The sequence below is a fragment of the Penicillium verhagenii genome (assembly GCF_028828195.1).
Source record: "Penicillium verhagenii strain IBT 33310 chromosome Unknown utg000005l_segment0_segment0, whole genome shotgun sequence".
NCBI classification, from domain to species: Eukaryota; Fungi; Ascomycota; class Eurotiomycetes; order Eurotiales; family Aspergillaceae; genus Penicillium; species Penicillium verhagenii.
Genome location: NW_026643169.1, coordinates 4,223,901 through 4,244,423, shown reverse-complemented (window position 1 = coordinate 4,244,423; position 20,523 = coordinate 4,223,901). Strand labels below are relative to the sequence as shown.

At 49.4% G+C, this 20,523-nt stretch overlaps 5 protein-coding genes across 5 annotated transcripts; 2 read left to right on the top strand and 3 right to left on the bottom strand.

Annotated features, from left to right (window-relative positions):
• Positions 1 to 410: 410 nt before the first annotated feature.
• On the top strand, positions 411 to 1,577 carry N7466_005080 (uncharacterized protein; the record flags this gene model as incomplete). The annotated part of the gene is made up of 1 exon (XM_057164477.1): positions 411 to 1,577. The coding sequence occupies one exon, from the start codon at positions 411 to 413 to the stop codon at positions 1,575 to 1,577; it is 1,167 nt and encodes a 388-aa protein (XP_057023158.1).
• A 751-nt stretch (positions 1,578 to 2,328) lies between these two features.
• N7466_005079 (uncharacterized protein) lies at positions 2,329 to 7,210 on the bottom strand (the record flags this gene model as incomplete). Its single annotated transcript, XM_057164476.1, has 3 exons — positions 2,329 to 2,472; positions 2,544 to 3,011; positions 3,032 to 7,210. The coding sequence occupies 3 exons, from the start codon at positions 7,208 to 7,210 to the stop codon at positions 2,329 to 2,331; spliced, it is 4,791 nt and encodes a 1,596-aa protein (XP_057023157.1).
• A 2,035-nt stretch (positions 7,211 to 9,245) lies between these two features.
• On the bottom strand, positions 9,246 to 11,153 carry has1 (ATP-dependent RNA helicase HAS1; the record flags this gene model as incomplete). Its single annotated transcript, XM_057164475.1, has 3 exons — positions 9,246 to 9,488; positions 9,546 to 9,806; positions 9,873 to 11,153. 3 exons carry the CDS (start codon positions 11,151 to 11,153, stop codon positions 9,246 to 9,248), a joined length of 1,785 nt encoding a protein of 594 aa, XP_057023156.1.
• A 3,362-nt stretch (positions 11,154 to 14,515) lies between these two features.
• On the top strand, positions 14,516 to 16,759 carry N7466_005077 (transient receptor potential ion channel family protein; the record flags this gene model as incomplete). The annotated part of the gene is made up of 1 exon (XM_057164474.1): positions 14,516 to 16,759. One exon carries the CDS (start codon positions 14,516 to 14,518, stop codon positions 16,757 to 16,759), a length of 2,244 nt encoding a protein of 747 aa, XP_057023155.1.
• Positions 16,760 to 17,709: 950 nt separating this feature from the next.
• Positions 17,710 to 18,501, bottom strand: N7466_005076 (putative U1 snRNP complex component Yhc1; the record flags this gene model as incomplete). The annotated part of the gene is made up of 3 exons (XM_057164473.1): positions 17,710 to 18,182; positions 18,245 to 18,370; positions 18,435 to 18,501. 3 exons carry the CDS (start codon positions 18,499 to 18,501, stop codon positions 17,710 to 17,712), a joined length of 666 nt encoding a protein of 221 aa, XP_057023154.1.
• Between the last annotated feature and the right edge of the window lie 2,022 nt (positions 18,502 to 20,523).

Below are 20,523 nucleotides of genomic sequence, written 5' to 3'. Positions count from 1 at the left end.
AATACTGTCTGGACTCAATGGCACTTATGAGCACTTACGAATATGCTCAAGCAAAAAAATCACCTTGAATCGAAACATGGTCTGAACACCAGCAAAGGAAAAGACCCATAAGGATAGATATTCTGCAGATTGCAGCCCAAGAAACAGACATTCATCATGTTCATTTCACTGATTGAAGATTCATCAAAAGTCCAGATGTCTGTGGTGCCAGTACTTGAAAGCTCGAGGGGTATTATACTCCTTGTAATGGTGCAGACTCGCGCCTTCCCAAGAAGTCAGAGGCCAAAACCATCACATCTAGAAGTCAAAAGAAAAATAACACACCAATCTAACTCAACACACTCTTTACACTCAACGAAATCAATCCTCATTACTACCAGTTGACACTACCAATGTCAACCTGACCGAAAATGCCTCTCGTCATCTACAAACGATCGGGCCGAACGCACGCCGTCCTCCCCGTAACCCCAAGAACAACCAACTCCCTCATCATAACCCTCATCTACCTCCAATTCCTATACTGCATATCCTTCATCGCGCGACCCCTCTGGTCTTCAGCACAAGAGTTCCCACCCTTCAAGTATGGCATCGAGCGAACAGAAAAGCGAGTCATAGACCTCATCCTCACCATCGTCCCCTTCTCAAACTACCGCTCGCCAAACCCATCAACCACCCTCCGCCACTCCCAATCCGCCCAATCAGCAGCATACACATCCGAGTCAAGACTTACTTCCGATGTCTTCCCAAACATGCTCCAGCAGCCAGTGACGGCCTACACAACCCCGCCCACCATGCCGCAGTGCTATCCCGAAACCGCTCTCGAGCGCACTCACTCGCCCACCCAGCCCCAAGTCCCGGATCCCAAGTACAGCCCCAGACTAGCAGCGGGAGTTGGAGGCTCAGCTGCTGCTTCCGCCGGCAAAGCCGGCACCAACGCACACACAGTGGTAGATCGGTACGCGAAGAACAACGTCCCAACATACGACACAGCCGTCAAGCGCATGTCAGCCCCCAACCGGCCGCGCGTCTCAGCAATCACAGACCTAAAAGAGAAGTCCAGTCCGCTGCAAGCACGCTCAACGCCAGCCCTACACCTCGCACGGCAGTCCATACACGAGCACAAGATGGGCGCGAGCATCGAAGAGCAGCGCAGTGAGGACGAGAACGAGCGGTACGCGCCCGTGCCGTCGGTACAGAATATCTCGGAGATGCTACACCATGGTTATCAGAGCTATGGTGCGCCTGCGCCTGCGCCCGCGACTTTGAAGGCGCATATGCCGCATATAGGGCTTTATAGTGGGCAAAAGTCGCCTGTTGCTTCGCTGAGGTCGTTGGTGTCGCTTGATGGGCCGGCGGATCTTTCGTCGGCGAGGTCGAGTACGGAGGCGAGCGGGGGGACTGGGGAGGGGTCTAAGAAGGGGGTTAGAATGGGGCATGGGACGAAGTGTCATTCTACGGAGAGTTATCCTGGGAATTTTCCTGTGAGCGAGGGGACAGAGTATAGTGCGCTTGCGACGGCGGATTTGATGTTTCGGGAGAGAGGGACTACAACTGTGAGGCCTTTTTCTGATTACTAGGGAAGATTCTATTGATTGATTGGTTGGGTGAGGAGAACAGTTTGTACTTTGGCTTTTGTTGCTTGGGGTTTTGATTCGACGTTTTGGTTTTTATGTATTCTTCCTCTCTGGTTTCTATGGATGGTTGGCAGCTTGTGTGTATCAATTGACACGATGTTGATATTTGGGAAGGCTTGAAGTATGATTAGCCAGTGACAGTGACTATTACTCTATCCTTGTATCACCTTTCTACAAGATTCAAGCACCCTTTCTTTACATAACTAGCGAGAACCAAAGATCAATATAGCATCGAATCATGAATTGGCATTGACGACAGCCACACCGCGTACATACACAGCCTCACCAGAACGATGATAGAAAAAAAAAAGAAAAAATAAGAATTATCCTCAGGACATGCAAGAGGAGTAAGGCACGTAGCTAGACATGAACAGAATCAACAAAAAGCAATACATAGCTGCCCCGCCCACCATCATGAAGCTTATAGACATCGAAAACAGAAAGAAGCCTCGAATAAAAGCAGAAATGTAATTTTTGCACGCAAATGGCTCGTAGATGGAAGAGGATGATTGTTTCAAAGTCAAGGCTCAATGGCAAGATATCAGGTAGGGGTACGGTCGTTCACTGTCGTAATAGGCGTGGAGGCCAAGCTCGTCACATGGAATAGGAACAAGGAAAACATGAAAAGGGAAAATAAATCAACGCAAAACTCGCTAGACACAAATACAACCTAGGGTATCATCACAATGCGATCTCAGTAGTCTTCCTCATCGTCGACATGCATCGGACTGCCTCGGTAGCGGGTGCGCTTGACGTTACCGGGGCTATAGGGGCCGGCGGAGGTCAAGGGGCGAGGGCCTGTTGGTTTGCGGGTAGGAGGGGAGCGGATGGCGGAGCTCTGTGAATGAGTTAGTTAGCTTGTGTTTATTTCAATTTGTAAGGACTTTCTTTCTTTCTGAGTGAACATACCCGTGAAGTAACACGATCGCCATAGGTAGTGGAAGCTTGGTCCTGTTCATCCTCGAGGACCTTAGGGGGTCGCTCGGGGATCAGGGGGCCTTCATCCTTGAGCTTAGGGGGACGCGGTGGGCCCGCTACACGAGAGCTGTGCTCTGAGTAGCCTGCGTCGGAAATTGGCGAGAGCCGGCTGCCAGTGCTGAAGCGGTTCTGGTTGGGAGGCTGCAGGGGTGGCAAGCTAGGGTTGGAACCCCAGCGCTCGGAGCTGGGGGAGCCGGGGGTGGCGTAGGTTTGGGCCTGAGTCTCCAGTGCTGACTGGAAGCGTCCAGTTGGACCCGGTCGAGGCTGAGGGTGCTGGAGATCGAGACTTCCTCGGTGGGCGCGGTACTTGGGGGTCTCGGAGACTTGAGAAGGCACCAAAGGAGATGGGGGCCGGTTCTCTTGCTCGTCCCCGTATGGGGATCCGAGACGATCATCGCCCTCGGGATCGTAGTAATCACCGGTCTTCTGGTAGGTATCGTGAGGAAGATCAGATCCCGACCGAGAAGATTCTCGGAGTAAGGTCGCTCCTTGCGTCCGGGTTGGATGCTGTTGCGGATGTTGTCACCCATGGAAGAAGCAGTTGTCTTCGACCAGCGAGAGAACTTGGGGAAGATAGAAGAACTGCTTGACTTGTGCTTGCGAGACTTTTCAGCCTTGTCAGCAGAAGCCTTAGGGGTGGTCTCATTGCTGCGAGTTCCGGAGGCCAGTGGCTTGCGAGGGGGTGTGTTCAGGGGAAGAGATCCAGCTCTTTCGTGGCGGGCAAAGTCTCGCACAGGCAAGTGTGAAGTCATGTAAGGATCAGCTTCATCAAGCTCATCCTCGTCCTCATCTTCTTCAGGCACCGTGCTGACTCGCGGATCGGCATTGGCTTGCGGGGCTGGACTGGAAGTGTAAGGAGAGGAGCTACCCTGGGTGATGGCATTCTGTCCATTGTTGTCAAGGGTGTTCCCATCACCACTCACTCGAGCTGGCGCACGTGGGCTAGACACGCCCTGACCTTCCCGCAGAGCTTCAACTTCGTCAAGCAATTGCTCCAGCATGCCTTCAATCTTAGACAAATCATTGCCAGACTTCAAGCTCAGACCCTTGAGGGCACGCTTGAAAATGTTCTTGCGCTTAGACTGCAGGTCTTCGTCGTCCTCCATATTCAATTGGCGAGTACGAGACCCGCTTGGAGGCAACGGCCGAGGGCCACCGAGGACTTGGTTGAGTCGCTCATGCTGTTTCTCGGTAGAATCAAGGAGCGCCTCGTCTTGCTGGGCAATGAACTTCTTCATCTCGTCAAAAGAGGTGCGCATCTCAGCGGCACTGCGGACCAAAGTAACCAACATCTCAGTATCACGGGCATTGCGCTGAGCATCTCGAACAGTAAGATGATCCATAAGAGCAACAATGTCCTTGGACTTGATCCTCTCAATGCCATGGCCAGTAGCACTATCATAGAGCGGCGAGCCAACTCCATGAGAATACCCACTGAAGTTACGCTGGTGAGCAGGAGAGAATTCATCCACCTCAGCAGGGGCATCAAAGGCATCTGCAGCTCCGACTCCTCGACTTCCTTGCTTGGGAGTGCCAACGCTCGGGGACACAGGGTTGGCAGCTGAGACATATCCTTCATCTTTAGCTCCGGGTGGCGTGTCAAACAACTGCTGAGAACGCTGGTCAGGGTAATACTCATCGCCACCGAAAATGTTTCTGGCGGTTTCGTAGTACTCTGCATCGAGATTATGCGGCTGACCACTCAGGTCCTTGGCTCCGGCCGGGTTGGATTCGTAGTATGGGACCTGTCCAGCAGGTGGGGATCGTGAATCATATGCCCAGTTCTCGCCGTTTCCTTGAGCCATGCCACCGATTGGGCCTTGGATGATGGATGGGTTTGTGTTGATTTCAGACTCAGATTCCTGGCTGCGTTGGTCAACATCAGAAAGAGGACTTCCTAAATCACGGTCGACATCCCGAGCAGCTGCGGCCACCAAGCCTGCCTCGTCGAGGTCATCAATTGACTGTGTCACGCTCTGTGGGGGCGAGGTGACACCCATACGACGTGTGAAGGAAGTTTCATCAGGGCTGGATGCGTCTTGACGTTGCTTGAGGGGACTTCCTCGGTATCCCTCATTGACAACAGGCTTTTCGGGGCTTCGGCTTCTAGATCGTGGAGCGAGGTCGGTCTGTGAGCGACTGCCAGACTGGTAGGACTGAGTCTCCAAGATTGAAGGGTCCATCAGAGAAGCGACATTTGATTCGATACCCATAGCTTGGACAAATTGCGGATTGGCGGCAATGGCAGGGGTCACATGCTGGCCCTCCCTGACTCGATCCATGAAATCAACCTCGCTATCTTCTTGGCCATATGATAGCTTGGACTCTTCTTCATGGCCGAAGATATCATCCTCGGGGTAAGCGTGGCGGGATTGCTCATATCCAAGTTCAATGCCCTCTTCATCGTGGTGAGAGAAGCCACTTTGACTTCTAGGGCTGATTCCCTGGCGAGTGGATCGAGCAAGGTTGGTGCTAGGAGCAGAAGACAAGGACTCAATGGAAAGGCGGGGCTCGATCTCCTTTTGGGCTTCGGAATGGTGCTGGTTGATATATTGATGATCGCCATGTGTCTCGGTACGCTCGCTGGCCACACTCTGAATGGGGCTGAGTTGGCGACCAGTCTCGTATGGCTCGATAAATGAATCATGGGTTTCTGGTTGAGCAGCGTCAAGCAGGTTGGCGGCTGCAGCTGCGGCAATAACCCAGTGACCACCATCACTTGCAGGCGACTGGCTCTTAGCGTGAAGATCACGGTCGGAAGCACTGTGCATGGATAGGTCACGCTGTGACTGATTGCCATGGCGCATGCCAAGTTCATATCGTGAGTCCAATGGGGTCCGGGTAGGGGTACGAGCAGTCGGGGAGACGACTTGACGCGGCGAACCACGAGAGATTTCCGCCTGGGAGAGTCTCTTGCGGGGAGCTGGGCTCTCTGATCGCTCCGAGAGCAATGAGGTGCGAGTCAACTCAGAGTCCATTGCACTGTGCATGGGCATGGCGGGCACGTTGTGTTTTTGAAAGACGAGCTCTGTCTCATTGTAGACCTCGGGCCCCACACTTCTCTGAGAGCCGCTGGCTCGCCGTTCTTCTCTCTGACCAATACTGGACTGAGAATCGTGATGCCTCAGAGATGCCGATGTCAAAGCAGATCCTACTCGAGCTGCGGCATGAGCATCGCGGAGTCCCTTGCTTTTTTGCCTGCGAAGCTTCTCTTGTTCCGTGAGGTCCGGTCGGTTGTACTTCACCCACCCAGCATCAGAGGTCTCGCTGCTTTTGCTTAACTTGCGATCTTTGTTTTGAGGAACAGGTTCGCCAGCCAGAATAATGCCCTCGTCTTTGCTGTTCTTGTTCAGGACAACCTTCGGCTTCATGACATCGGGCGCACTTGCGTGTTTGGACAGACGGCGACCCAGTTCGTCGCGAGAACTGGTGGATGAATATGAAGTTGTCATGTCTCGGTCAAACTTGGATGTGTTGGACATGACTTTTTGATCCTTCTTGAGCTCTTTCAGCTCCGGAAGAATCAATCGTCGGATCGCATCTTCCACTGTTTCCAGGAGTTTCGGGTTGTTGATTGAAGTTTTTGAGGCACCGGATCGAACAGAGTAAGCGTCGGACTTGCGATTGGAAGAAACGGCAGATGTGCTAAGCAGACTGGATTCCGGGCTCGGGATGTATTCTTCTTCACCTGTCGCATGCCGCCTCCTTCGCGACGATGATTTCGTCGGTTCGGCTTCCAGATAATCCTTGGCCGCATGCTTGCTTCTACTTTTGCTCTTTCTGCTGCTAGAAACCTCATGGGGTGAGCTGTTAAGCTTCTCAGCAACTCTGTTTACTATACGCTCATGACTTAAGCTTCGGCTGCGTTGTCGGGAAGGAGTCTTCAGTAAATTCTTGCTTTCCCGTTTGGCACCACGCTCCATACTCTGACTGCGTTTCCGGCGGACACCCGCGGATGAGGGACCATCCAGCATGCTGTCCGCGGGCATGGACGAAACCTCGGATTGCATGTAACGGGCATCACGCGAAAAGGCGGACACTTCGCTACCCTGGTCGCGATTCATCAATTCGATTTCGACGGGCAAGTGTCGTGATGACGGACGTTGACCTTCCTCGGCAGAATTGCTGTCGCTACCTGTATGGTCATCCAAATTCGATTCGGTAAGTTGCCTCGGTTTGGACGAGGGCGATGTGAGCGAGATGCGACGAGTATATGAGGGCTTGCGACTAGATCCGGATTCGGTAATCTGAATGTGATCGTTGTCCTTGGACTTGGACTTCCTGCTACCCGAGGGGGTGACTCGCACTCGAACACTTGGTCGAGAGACGATGCCACTGGCGTTCTTCCCTCCCTCGAAGTATTCGATGAGGAGGGAAGTTTGAGAGTCGCGGTGTGAATGAGACAGCTTGTCGTCCCGGTCCCGATGGCGCCGGGTAGAAACCGTTACAGGGCTTCCGTCGTCCGGGATCGAGTACGACGTCTTGTCTGTGCGGCGAGAAATGTCAGTTGCCAGATCTGTGCCTGTGGCGCTGCCGTTGGTATCGACGAGGGATTCTGTAGGGGCGGGAAGGACGGGTCTGCGGGTGTTGACACCCATGGCTTCAGATGGGCCTCCCCCCTCTCTCTCTCTCTCTCTTTTTTTTGCTTTTTTTTTTAAAAAAAAAAGATTCTCTTGTGCTAATTAATTTTCTTGATTTGAAAATTATTTCCTCACTCCGACAATCGCATACTGCTAGAGAATGGATGCAAGCGAGACTGTTGGAAGGGGGAAGCAAATGATGGTCACTTGTTGATGCTCCGTTTGACAACACAATAGTGGGGGTAAAAGGCAGATGGAGATTGGAGAGATCGGGTACAGATGGGGAATGGGCAAGGCCGAAGAATGTTGGAAAGATGAGAGGAATTAAGAGCGTACCAGCGCAAAAGTCACGTTACAACAACGACGATAGGAATTCCAACACGAAAGAGTTGGAAGAAGGAAAGAGGAAAAGCAACGGTGAGATGGTTGCTATGCGGGCTGGAAGGTCGAACAAGCTGTGCTCTTCCGCTAATCCCTAACATGAACCTTGAAAACGGAGAAATCGAAATTGAAAATGAGAAAGAAGGGGAGAATTGAAGAAGAGTTTCAGGGATAGAAGAAAAGTGTTGAAAAAGAAGATCAGCCCAGCCTCTCTCTAGATCCCAACTTTCAAGGCTGAAAAAAAAGCAGATGGCTGGTTTCTTACCACCCCAGGTTCCGATAAGCGGTGTCCATATAAAAAGTACCTGTTAGGTTACCAAACAAACGAACCGTGGATCAGGAACGGATAATTAGGATTAAACATATCAAACCACATTATTCTCTTTGGATTTTACCTTCTAATACTAGTACGTGGGTAAAAAAAAAAATGGTCGGCGCCACCTCATTCTTGTCCACGTTCATTACACGCGGCAATTCTTTACCTTGGCTAATAATCTAAAATCTAATACATGATACATAATACATGATAAATTCTGGTGAGACGGACAACTCATTGAAATTAATTCGGTCACACAGAGGGACACAGACCATTTCTATCCGTTCAATGTACGGAGAAGCTGGTTCGACGGAGGAGAAAAGACAAAAAAGAAGAGGTGTTGGTCGCCCAGACGACACAGACACTGGGTGCCATGGAGCCACCATGATTGGTGCTACCTTCTCTGCACTGCCAACTCATCACATTTTAGCATCGGTCGCTTTCCCCGAGCAATTGGAAAAATTCCGGTAATGCGGCGTCCTCGCTATATTTCTTCTGTTTTTCTCTTTCTCTGAATCAACAAGAAAAAAAAACAAAAAAAAAAAAAAAAACATAAAAAGAAGCAAGAGTCCCTGGTATTATGCACTAAACGACTCTAGTGCGTATCAACATTGCAAGGGGCTGCAAGTCACCAAAGAAATTGTTATCAGGACTACAGTAGTTAGTCTTGCACACCTGCAGCCCTGTATATGAGGCAATCAGAATTTCAGATGGCAACCTTGGAATCTTTTCTGATCTAATGATGCTACATATCACATTTCATAGGTTACAATAAGATTGCCCCACAAGCACACGAACACCAAACATACCGTACATACATGAACCACTGTTTGAGGACAACCTTGGAAATAACAGAGATGGATACTAGTACATCCATTAGTACCTAATCATAAGTGGTCACATGATTTTCCCACATTGGAAGTGTAAATCAGCATGTCTTCCCTACTACTAGTAGTACTAAGGATTATGCACACTCGGCTTCCAAGGTAACAATGTTGCCGAACACTATGTATTTGCTCTACTTTGGCTCCCCACGTGGATTCTACCTGGCTTACACTTCCAAGTTTCACTCCGGTGTCTTTTCCCAAGGTTCCCTTCCCTGCCCACATGACCGGTCCTTCTTTAAAAACACTGAAGCAAAACTTTCCTGAACTCTATTACATTGTAGATGGTATTTACTAGTGGGTACGAGACAAAGATGGCCTTGTCAAGTCTGGTCAAAAATTAAAACATTGAAACATTGAAACATTTGAATGGCAAGTATATCTACACATTTTAACTCCACAATTCCCCAAATGATAAATGCAGGCGACCATGGACTTTTTTGGTTATTTTAGCATTCCAGTCATAGCACCCTTAATCGTCGCGCTTCCGGTTGAAGCTGCCCTTAGGCTGGCTGCCGTATGTGCGGCGGCCTTGCTGGTCCTGTCTCTTATCGCGGCTCATGCTAGCACCCAGCTGGATATCAATCCGTGGCGGGGTGTTGAAGCCGAAGCCCTTGCTGACCTTGACCAGGTCCAACTTGTTCACATCAAACACGGAGCGGAGGGAGTGAGAAGCGTACGCCTGGAGGTACGAGCGGTATCCTTCCTTGGCCGACTGTGAAGAGAAAGTAAGTATATGGGGTCAAGCGGCATATGCGGGAGAGGGACTTACCTTGTTGAGGTAGTAGTTTTGGCCAATGAGCTTCTCCAATTGAGACTGGACATTGACAATCTTCGAGGCCGGGAACTCAAACTCGACCACGGGAACACGAGCTTCCTTCAGGTGCTTCAAAAATCCAACTTCCGATGGTTGTAAGAACATGAGACTCCTTCCCTTGCCGTTGGCACCACGAGCAGTTCGTCCGACACGGTGAATGTAGTCACGAGGGTCGTCTGGGGGGTCGAACTGAATGATCCAGTCGACAGCGGGAATCTAAAAGGAAGATGTTAAAAAAAAAACGGATCATATAGGAATAGTAGGGAACGGGAAAAGACAAACATCAAGTCCACGAGCAGCAACATCGGTGCAGATGAGGGTACCCTGGGTGGCGTTACAGAACTCGAAGAAGGTGTTGGTTCGTTTTTGTTGCTTCTGCTTTCCGTGCAGCTCAAGGACGGGAAGATCGATGTAGTTCAGAAGCTCGGCATGGTACTTCACACAGTTACAGCTGGAAAAGAAGACAATAATCTTCTTCTTCAGGTTGCGCTTGAGGAATGAGAACAGAAGCAGGAAGCGGCGATCAGCCTCACAGATCACATATCCTTGTTCCAAACCCGCAACGGTACTGTGCTCCTTGCTGTGATCAACGTTGATGTACAATGGGCCAGGGCGCAAGGATATACGGGCCAAGTCATCGACCTTGGTGGTTTGGGTAGCAGAGAAAAGCATAGTCTGACGTTCTTCCTTGGGCAAGATCTTGATGATCTGACGCATCTCATCTTCGAAACCAACTTCGAGAATACGATCAGCCTCATCGATGATCAAAGTCTTCAGGTTCTTGAAAATGAAGCCCTGGGTGTTCTGGAGGTGATCAAGCAGGCGACCGGGGGTGGCAATGAGCAGGTTAACACCCTTGGCAAGCTTATCAGCCTCAGCACGGCGGTTGGCACCACCAATAACGATACCGTAGGTCTGAGAGTGGTGGGCCATAAGCTCACGTGCGACACCGAAGATCTGGAGAGCCAGTTCACGGGTGGGTGAAATAACAAGAACACCAGTACCGTTTCTGGGCTTGAAGCGCAAGGCACTGAGCATCTCAATCGCAGGAATCAAGAAAGACAGAGTCTTGCCGGAACCAGTCTTGGCAGCGCCCAAAACGTCACGACCAGCAAGAAGAGGTGGAATTGTGCGCTGTTGGATCTCAGTCATGGTCTCGAAACCCATGTCATTAATACCCTGCATGGTCTTCTCGGACAGGTTCAACTCGGTGAACTTCTGCAGGGTGGTGCTCTCGGTCTGGGGAAGGGAAACTTCGCCCATGGTGGGAAGATCAGAAACAACATTGTCCTTTTCCTCGGCCTCGTTGTCCTCCTCCTGCTCCTCAACTTCCTCAACCTCAACCTCGTCGTCGTTCTCGTCGTCTTCGCTGCCCGAGTGGCTCACTTTGCGCTTCTTGGTTGTCTTATCGGTCTTGGACTTGGGGGACTTCGGGGCCTTCTTTGCTGGCTTGGTCTCGACGGGCTTAGAGACATCTTCGCTGTCAGCAGTAGTCTTAGCAGCGTGCTTTCTCTTGCGCTTCTTGGCGTCAACGGACTTTGCGGTGTCCACTGGGCCGGGCATTTTGGTGTTTCGAGCGAACCACAAAGTTTGCGGTTCAATAAAACAGTGTTAAACAGAATCGCTTAGATCAAAGGGAGTTTGATCTGTCGATTTGGGTGTTTTGATCTCCGGGGATGCGACCTAACCGCTGCGGAAAACCATTCTACTACTTTTTTTTTCTGATCGGTGAGAGCTGGCAAAATCTCCACTCATCACGTGCTGATAGGGAAAAAAATATTCGACACCCGAATTAACAGGCATGAAACAAGGCATCAATCACTCTTGGGAAACGTTGACTCTTCCAAACTCCAACCCCTTGAATAATGAAGCTATTAATTACATCTAGGGTACAAAAGAGTAATTGGTCTTCATGAGTTTATCGGTGACTTTGTTGGTATTTGTACTAAGTATTCTCACTGTTCTGACCACTCTTGGCAACACTGTACGGTCATGCACCATCGTGAGCACTTGAGAGTTTACTACTCCGTCCTGGACTCCTGGTACTTGATTGTTCTTATAACCAGAGCAGCACTCGAGAATTTTCCTCTAGATTTCCTAACCCAGTAAATTTTGAACTGTCCCCCATCTGCTTTTCCTGGCCCTGGAGGCCGTTATTGTTGAACGAGAAGTGGAAGGCGTTGCGAGCCTTGGGCTTGTATCTTCATCCTATGTAATCAATTGATATGTCATTCGGCCGTCGTACTCAAAGTTTAACCTGGTTGATATCAATCGACATCAATTAATTCAATTGATTGATATTCGTATGCACATGTGTACGAGGCAGGCACCTATGTATGCACATATGTACCCTCAGTGCTTCTCTGACTGGTCAAACCATATGTAGTAATTGATTGATTGATCTATCAATACATGCTACTGCCTAATTAACATTGAACCAATTTTGATTGTCACATGCACATGTGCAGCTTTCTTTCATTCCAGATGTCAAATGTTCAAATGTTGGAAACAATCGCTGTTTCTCAGATTGATATATATGTATGTATGTATTTTGAACATTGAAACCACCAGATCTAGATTTTCTACCAGTTGACGAGAACTGATTTCCAAGGTTGATACTTCAATGTTCGGTAAAATGATGGCATCCAGGTCACCACTTCAAGTTCTATTTTGTTCAAATGTTCGCGAGCATGTAAATAGTAGTAGATGTTTCGGATTTTGTAGATACGGAACAATCCCTTGAGCTCTCACCAGTTGGTTCAACTTGTGTGGGGTGAGATGTCCATGGTGGCATGGCCAATCAGACAGCTGGACACAGTTGAACCCTGGCCCAGAAATTAAAAATAGCGGTGGCGCCGTGATGGGGCCCTTGTAAGGCTGTCAACGAACCGAACCAGTTTACATGAAACTTGAGTTTCCCACGGTCGCAAAGCACTTACCTTGAGGATATCAATTATTTAAACTGTTAATTAGTGAGAGAACATGATGATTTTATACTGAAGTAAGGCGAATGTGTGGTATAGTCTAAATTCTGATATCTAATCTTAGGGGGTTGTCTTCTTATCGTTCAAGTTCTCAACATCACAACCGTCGGACTTCAAGGAAGTAGATTCCGAACAATAAGATTATGGACATGACGAGTTGAATTGTCATGACTCATGGACTCACGAGAAACCGAGGCTGTGCAAGAAGCCAACGCCACAGAGTTACTCGGCTATTAATGTTATGCTTTTATGGGGGCCCGCTAGGGGAATTATTGATCGATTGAAATCCGTTAAGAACTGAAGATAATTCAAATGTTAAATTGGATCTCTGTGATCCTTGCGAGGTTGTACATGTAATCTTCTATCCCGCATGATATCCCAGGAAACTATACATATTGTAAGAACATGATACATTATTTAGACAGATCCATTCACTCTGCATTGACTGGAAAAGAAAAATCTCCTTCCAATTATCTCATAGGCCCGCTTTGTTGACTTCCCCCCTTGCTCCCGAGTGAGGGCCCAGGGGGGTTTCAATAAGGGAAGAGCAGAAAAAATAGTCTAGCTTCTAAGCGCGCCAATGTATGCCCAGCCCTGGCACCTGGGCAAGATATCCATAATCCATGTATTCCGATTCCAATAATACGAGCGCTTACGGTATGGAAAGCCCCCTCGACAGGCGGCAAGGTACCTATAATATTGCAAAAGACAGTCCACTCTCCTCGGGGCTTTTAATTTAGATTCCCCTCTTATTCGTGCCTTTTCTTACTCCACAGCTGGGGAACAATTCCTCTGGTACGTGAGATGAAGTACATCTGCTTGTGCAATATTTAGGGTATTGGCAGGGCCCACTCCTTTCAGCCACGATCCAGCTACCGCTTGTAGCCAAGAAGTCCCCAAGACTGCCTCTTCACAGACGCGTAGGCAGAGATTTTAAGGGGAAAAACAGAAGATTTGGGAAGTTAGGAAGTTAGGAAGCATGGTAATTGAGCCGACTCCCATTGAGTCGGATCCGAAAGGAGTAAAACAGCGAAGGAGCAACCAGCAAAACAAGCAGGGATGGATATTGTACTAGATCAGTGATCGACCCAGGAAAGGCCTAGTTCCTGTCAGAAAAGGGACTGGACCACTAGTCCCCAAAACGTGCAAATTACCGTTGTTACTATAAATTACCGCCTTCTCATTGGCCTTCATTGGTCTTTTCACTGGCGCCAGGAACATCATGACCATACCGGTAACAGAACCACATTCCACCATTCCAGATGACCCTGTGTCTCCAGGGAAAAAGCTACTCCTCTCTTGCTCTTCCTCTGATACTTTCCTTGGTGATCTCGTCTTTCCCTCTTCCTCATCACTGGGATTTCAACCATTTTTGGCCATACTGTGTGTGCTGCCAGTTCCACTCGCTGTTGATCCCCGGTTTACTTTCTCCACATCTTCCGATAACCTACTTCTGCAACTTCACGTACCTCCTTCGTCATTCTCCCTCGACTTCACTTCTCTCTCGACCTCGAGCCTTTTACCCTTTACTAGGGTCCTACGCGGTCGCATGCGACTTGGGATTATATTCCGCCAACTTTCCTTCCATTCCGGTACCCAACAATCGCTTCTCCGGCACTACCCCATTGATCTATTCGGCAACATCCAGTGAGAACAGTTAAGAAACACGCTGAACCCCACCAGTTTGGCCTGTCTTCAAAAAGACAAAGGGTTTTTTGTGGTTGTATCGGCGACCTTAAATCTCGCGAAATTTCTACAATAAGACAATCCGACAACTCGGCCGTTTGGGGACTTTCCGCATCCGGTGGCTGACAACGTGGTACTCTGGAGTAACCACCCCGGCCATCGTTTGCCGTGTCACCTCTTTTCTTTGTCCTTCTTCTTCTTGATATCCCTATACTCGAATTCTTTTTCCCGTTCTTGAATTCGGAGTTCGCCAGAATGAAGTTGATTACATTGCTCGCATGCGTCGTCGCATTCGTGGCGCCGGCATTTGCGGTCAACTTCCTCGAATCTAATTCCCTCAACTTATGCATGGAGAGTAGCAACTTCACAGCAACATACTTCCACGTCATCTTCTACCCAAACAACAATTCGCTTGAGATTGGTTTCGATGGCGTATCATACATATCCGGCAAGGTTGTGGCAGATCTTACCTTGACGGCCTATGGTTATAAGGCTTATTCCAGCACCCTCGACCCTTGCTCCATCGCGGGTATGGGCATGTGTCCCATGGCCCCTGGTCCCATTGACTTAGAATCGGTTTCCTTGACACTTCCGAATGACACCGCTTCGAGGATCCCGGGCATCGCCTACACTGTTCCCGATCTTGATGCGGACGTGCGCATTGTGATCAAAAAGAAGGACACCGGTGAGAATATTGCTTGCGTGGAAGCGTCACTCTCAAATGGTAAAACTGTCTACCAAGTCGGAGTCTCCTGGGTGACCGCAATCATTTCTGGCTTGGGTCTTACAGCATCTGCCATCACCTCCGGACTCGGCCATTCCAACACTGCTGCTCACGTCGCGGCGAATGCGCTTTCATTGTTCAGTTTCATGCAGTCCCAAGCAATGATTGGCATGACCTCAGTTCACATGCCACCTATTGTGGAATCATGGACACAGGACTTCCAGTGGAGTATGGGTATCATTCACGTCGGATTTCTGCAGACCATCTGTACTTGGTACCAGCGCTCTACGGGTGGCACTCCCTCCACCGTACTCTCATCTTTGAGCCAGACCTCAGTAGAGGTGCTCAAGAAGCGTGACTATGTCATGGACCCTGTGCGCAGTATCATGAAGAGAGGACTCCATATGCTTGGAAAACGAGACAACAGCCAGAAAGTTCAGGTAGTGCGAGGCATTGACCGTGTTGGCTTCCGCGCAGGTATCGAAGAAACAAACATCTTCTTGACTGGCCTTATTTTCTTCGTCGTCTTTGTTTTTGTCGTTGTCATCATTATTGCTGCCTTTAAGGGCATCTGCGAGATACTCGTGAAGCACGGCAAAATGAAGGGCGACACTTTCCAGGACTTCCGCAACGGATGGAAGGTTGTCACTCGAGGTATCTTGTTTCGCCTGACTTTGATTGGTTTCCCTCAAATGTGCATCCTTTGCCTTTGGGAGTTTACTCAGCGTGACTCGCCGGCTGAGGTCGTTCTGGCTGTGGTGATGCTTATATCCCTAGTCGTTGCCCTAAGCTGGGCAGCCTGGAAGGTCATTCGTTTGGCAAAGCGCTCGGTCACGATGCACAAGAACCCCGCTTACATCCTCTATTCCGATCCCGCGTGTCTGAATAAATGGGGCTTCCTCTATGTGCAGTACCGTGCCACGGCCTACTACTTTGTCGTTCCATATCTTATCTATGTCCTGATCAAGGGCATGTTCATCGGGCTAAGTCAGTCCGCTCCCGTGGTCCAGACCGTGGCTCTGGTGGTCATTGAAGCCGGTATGCTAGTCGCTGTCTGTGTCGTTCGCCCGTGGATGGACAAGAAAACCAACGTCTACAACATTTCCATTGCGGTTGTCAACTTTATTAACGTCATCTTCCTACTGGTCTTCTCCAACGTTTTCAACCCACCAGGTCTGATGGTCGGTGTGATGGGTGTCGTTTTCTTCGTCTACAACGCTGTATTCGCCTTGGTTCTCTTGATCCTTGTTCTGATTGCTTCAGTCTACGCTGTCCTATCAAAGAACCCTGACATTCGATACCAACCAATGCGCGATGACCGAGGATCCTTCATCAAGTCTCAAACACAGCTCACGACTGAGTTGGATGCATTGGGCGCTACTGCTCGAGGTGACATGAAATCCCAATCGTACCAGCACAACCCATTCGATGACGATACCCCCTCCATCTCCAGTGGTCACGGAAACGGCAGTGGCAGTAGCAACGCCAATGGCAACGGATATCAAAACCCGAACGTGGCCAACGCTCCTCACGGCGCTTCTCAACAACGGGCTCAGCAATCGGACCAGATCGACCCATCAGTACCACTCTTCCCCAGCAAGGGCCCTGGTCAACATAGTTCTCCTCCGAGCTACGAGCACCTAGGCCGGACATCACCATCATCCGCAGCGCGGACCTACGACAACATGCCTGTTGGACAGTCCGCCATGGCTCCCAATTATAGGAATCAAAACAACCCTAGTCCATGGCAACGAGGAGCTGGCTATGAGGGTTAGGTGGCCGTTCATTTGAATTTTCCCATAATTTCCTGCCATGAAGATATGTGATGTGTGTTTTTTAGCGTGAGGGTAGCAACGGTGGTCTTTGAGCCCTTTCTATTTGGCCATCCTTTTCGTCCGGTACCTTGTTTCGATTCTTTGTTTCTTCGCTCAAACCCGCCTCCGATTTCCTCTCATCAGACTTCTCCTTTTTCTACCCCCTTCTCTTCTTGTCGCCACTGACTAAAAAACCCCTTTTTCTTCTGTCCTCCAAGGGGAGCTCCTAGCTCGCCGTGCATTTCTTTTTATCTTTTGTGTCTTTGTACTTGGGTCTTCTGGTTGTTAATTGGGGCGGAGTACAGGGATCGGGCTTGGATTTCTTGAAATCCTCGAAAATATAATTTCTATTTTTTTTCTTCCAAATTCCAATCACTCTCCTTAATAATAATAGGGGTGACCTTAAAAGTAATGTTGTTGAAAATCACGACTTGGTTTGAACATTTGAACAGTTGAGAGATCAACCCAAGTGCCCTGATCCATATCTATGTAGAGTATTAGTACGTAGTGTAAACAACTTTGGAATGTTCCAAGGTTGTCAGGCACTTTACCAAAAAGGAATCTATTGATCGTTGAATCTATTGATCGTTACATATGCATCCATTTGGCCGGCTAGCATTTCGATCCACTGATTTGGATATACTAATATCGACTTATATGTAATCGACACGATAGAAAGGAATCATTCCATGGAAAACATGACATTGAGTACTGAGAGATCCACAGAAAATCCAAACCAAACGCTATTATACAACGCCAGGGAAATTTTTTATTTTCCAGCGACAATGAGAGCGTCCAACTCATGCGGACGTATTGATCATGACTATGAGATAAGATATATAAGAAAAGAGGGAACAAAAAGCAGAAAACACCTCAGAACAGCCCATTCAATCGAAAACGAAAAACCGATTTTACCATTTCTCATCCATTCCGGGAGGAGGCCCGCCTCCAGGAGGCATGGGGTACCCCTCTGATCCTCGCGGGCCAGAAGGAATCGGCGAATTCGTCATACCAGGCACGGGAGGAAAACCACCTCCGGGTATGGGCATGGGCATAGGGAAGTTCGCAGGGAAGCCACCGGGTGGCGGAGGGAAGTTTCCTGCGCCAGGGGGCATGTTAGGCAGGGCACCGGGGGGAGGGAAACCACCTGTTGGCGGGGTCCCTGAAGCGCCGGGGAATGGCGGTGGGAAGGGCAAACCACGGGCACCGGGGGCTATCCAGGGGGGAGGGAATTGGTTAGCTACTGCTGGGCTGGAAGGAGGTCCGGGGTATGGGTTGGGTGTTCCTGGCTGGCTGGACATACGAGGTGGCATTCCTGGTGGGGCACCGGGGGCTCCAGGAGGAGGGAGACCAAAGGGAAGAGGGGGACCTTGACCGGGGCGGCCTGTAGAAGAGAGAGGCGATTAGTTCTGTGCAAGTCTTTGCTGGATACGAGCGTCTTCGTACCTGGAAAGCCGAATGGTGGGGGGAAAGCACCCGGCACCATGGCGGGATTGGGGAGGGGCTGGCCTTCTGCGGCGTAGGATGAGGTGATGGAGTCAATGACGGACTGGGCCTTCTCCTGGCCGATCTCTGTGGACGATTGTTAGCATGGCCCATGCTTGGATTTGAGAGGCATCTCTGGAAAGCGACATACGCTGATAGTAGTCCACGACGTTCCTCAAGTGGTTACGACCAGAGTTGTGCGCCTTGCGCACGCTCATGGAGTCGTGCGTAAGGTATACATCACAGTAATCGCCTAAAATCAAATCATGGTCAGTAAAACTGGCCATGCGACTCGCATTGTCGTAATAGTGGTTGATATAAAAAGCTTGGAAAGCCGTCTCCGCACGCGGGAGGGGATAAAGGGATATATTGGATCGCGGTCAATTCGGGTTTGTAACCTACAGAAGAGTACAAAGGAGGTCAGTATCAACAGCGAAAGCATTCAAGGCAGGAGGGAACTTATATTTCGGCATCTTGGTAGCTTTCTTTGCGCGTTCTCGGCTGCTGTTGCGCTCGAGGAAAAATCCCGTTCAGGGTCTTGGGGGAGCTTGTCGGGAAGACGGATGGTTGACCGACTGTCCGGAAATAGGCGAGAGGTGAGAATCCAGATACTACCCTTGCGATAGGCCGCTGATAAGGAATCAAATGAGGCTGAAGTGATCAGTTTGGAGGTCGTCTCCCAATTCGGATGGTGAAGTTGAGGGCGGTGAGAGTGGCAAAATATGGATCCTTATCGCCCTTTCAACGTTATATAGTACAGATCGTGCCCTGAGGTTATTGGTTGAAGGTGAGAAACTGTTGTTTGGGTATCAAAATTTTATGCAACCTACCATGACTTCTTAGAATCGCTGACAGGTACATAGTCAAGCTGCTGAAGTATATCTGTATTGCTCAATTGCAAGTTGGATCATTCGAGTGTCTCATACCTACTATACCTAAATACTACGTAACTGCTCAAAGTTGACCACTAGGCCGCCATGGGTTCTTATTGCGATGACCTCGGGACATCCCTGGACCAAAAGCCATTCAATCCCAAGGACTGACTGCAAGTTTGTATAGAATCGGAACAAGAGAGAAACCTCAATATTGAATTTCTTTTGTGCCGAATGAGAGTATTCAAACGTGTAATAGGATACCAGAGCTGAGTGAATTACATACTGTAGCTTCAATGACGGACAGCCTTTGTAGTCAAACTGATCATCAAGATACCAGTGGTCTAATGCAGTCTCGAGCCTTCACAAACCTGGCTCGTACTAATTTCGTCTCTCAAATAAAGCCCAAAAACTTCTATTTTTGCTGAAGCCTGTTGTTGACGAGGTAGCATAATCAACGCTTGATTCCATGTTGACCAAGGTTGTGCAGTTCAATTGAAATGTTGATCTTGTTGTGTTGGCCCAACCGCCATGACCCTTGCCAAGGGTCTATGGCTGTAATGACGGCGGCTTCAAGTTTATTGATGCCACCTGGATATTTGAGTTCGTTGCGAGGTCAAAAAAGCCAAATGAGTTATTCACTCAACAGTTTGCTGTCGCATGAATCCAAGATAATGTTAGTATATGGCCACGATCCACGGACGAAATAGACATATCCAACTAAGATCCCCTTTCCGGATGCATTTCCAACCAATAGCTTTGTACTCCCTCTCACATGAGAGTCGAAGACGTCGACGACATGAAAATTCAAAGAACTTTGTTCAGGATCCATGTCGCACATCTGTCACATCAGCGGCCCGACATCTTTCTCATCGACCATGAAATTGCGCCATCGAAGGCAGCTGACGACATCAGATCGCGATACAATTTACATAATATGCCTCATCAAGAACGCAACTGGGGTGACAGAGCGACAAAATCTTGCATCATCGTGGCATGTTGCCGGTCGTGCATACTCAGCAGCACTGGTAAGAGTCGGTGACCGTGCCGGTGGTCGAGACCATTGCGCATCAATAATCATGTGTCATGACCCGGGGCGCAATTACCTAATAATGGGAGTCGATGGCTGCGCGACGCCCAGACAGGTCGGGGTACAGTACATACTTTTTTTGCTTTGTCGCGCATAGTATTTTGTGTGTCATCGCGCAGGGCTAGTGGAAGATCTGGTTCTGAGTGTGGTGGGAAAAAGAGGGGCGGGGGAGAAGGAGGGGGGAGTAAGGTGTTTCCGATCTATAGGTTGTAGGGCTTCTACATGATTCCACCAGTACTACACCGTATGGAAAACGGAGTTCATGGTTTCGCTAGCCA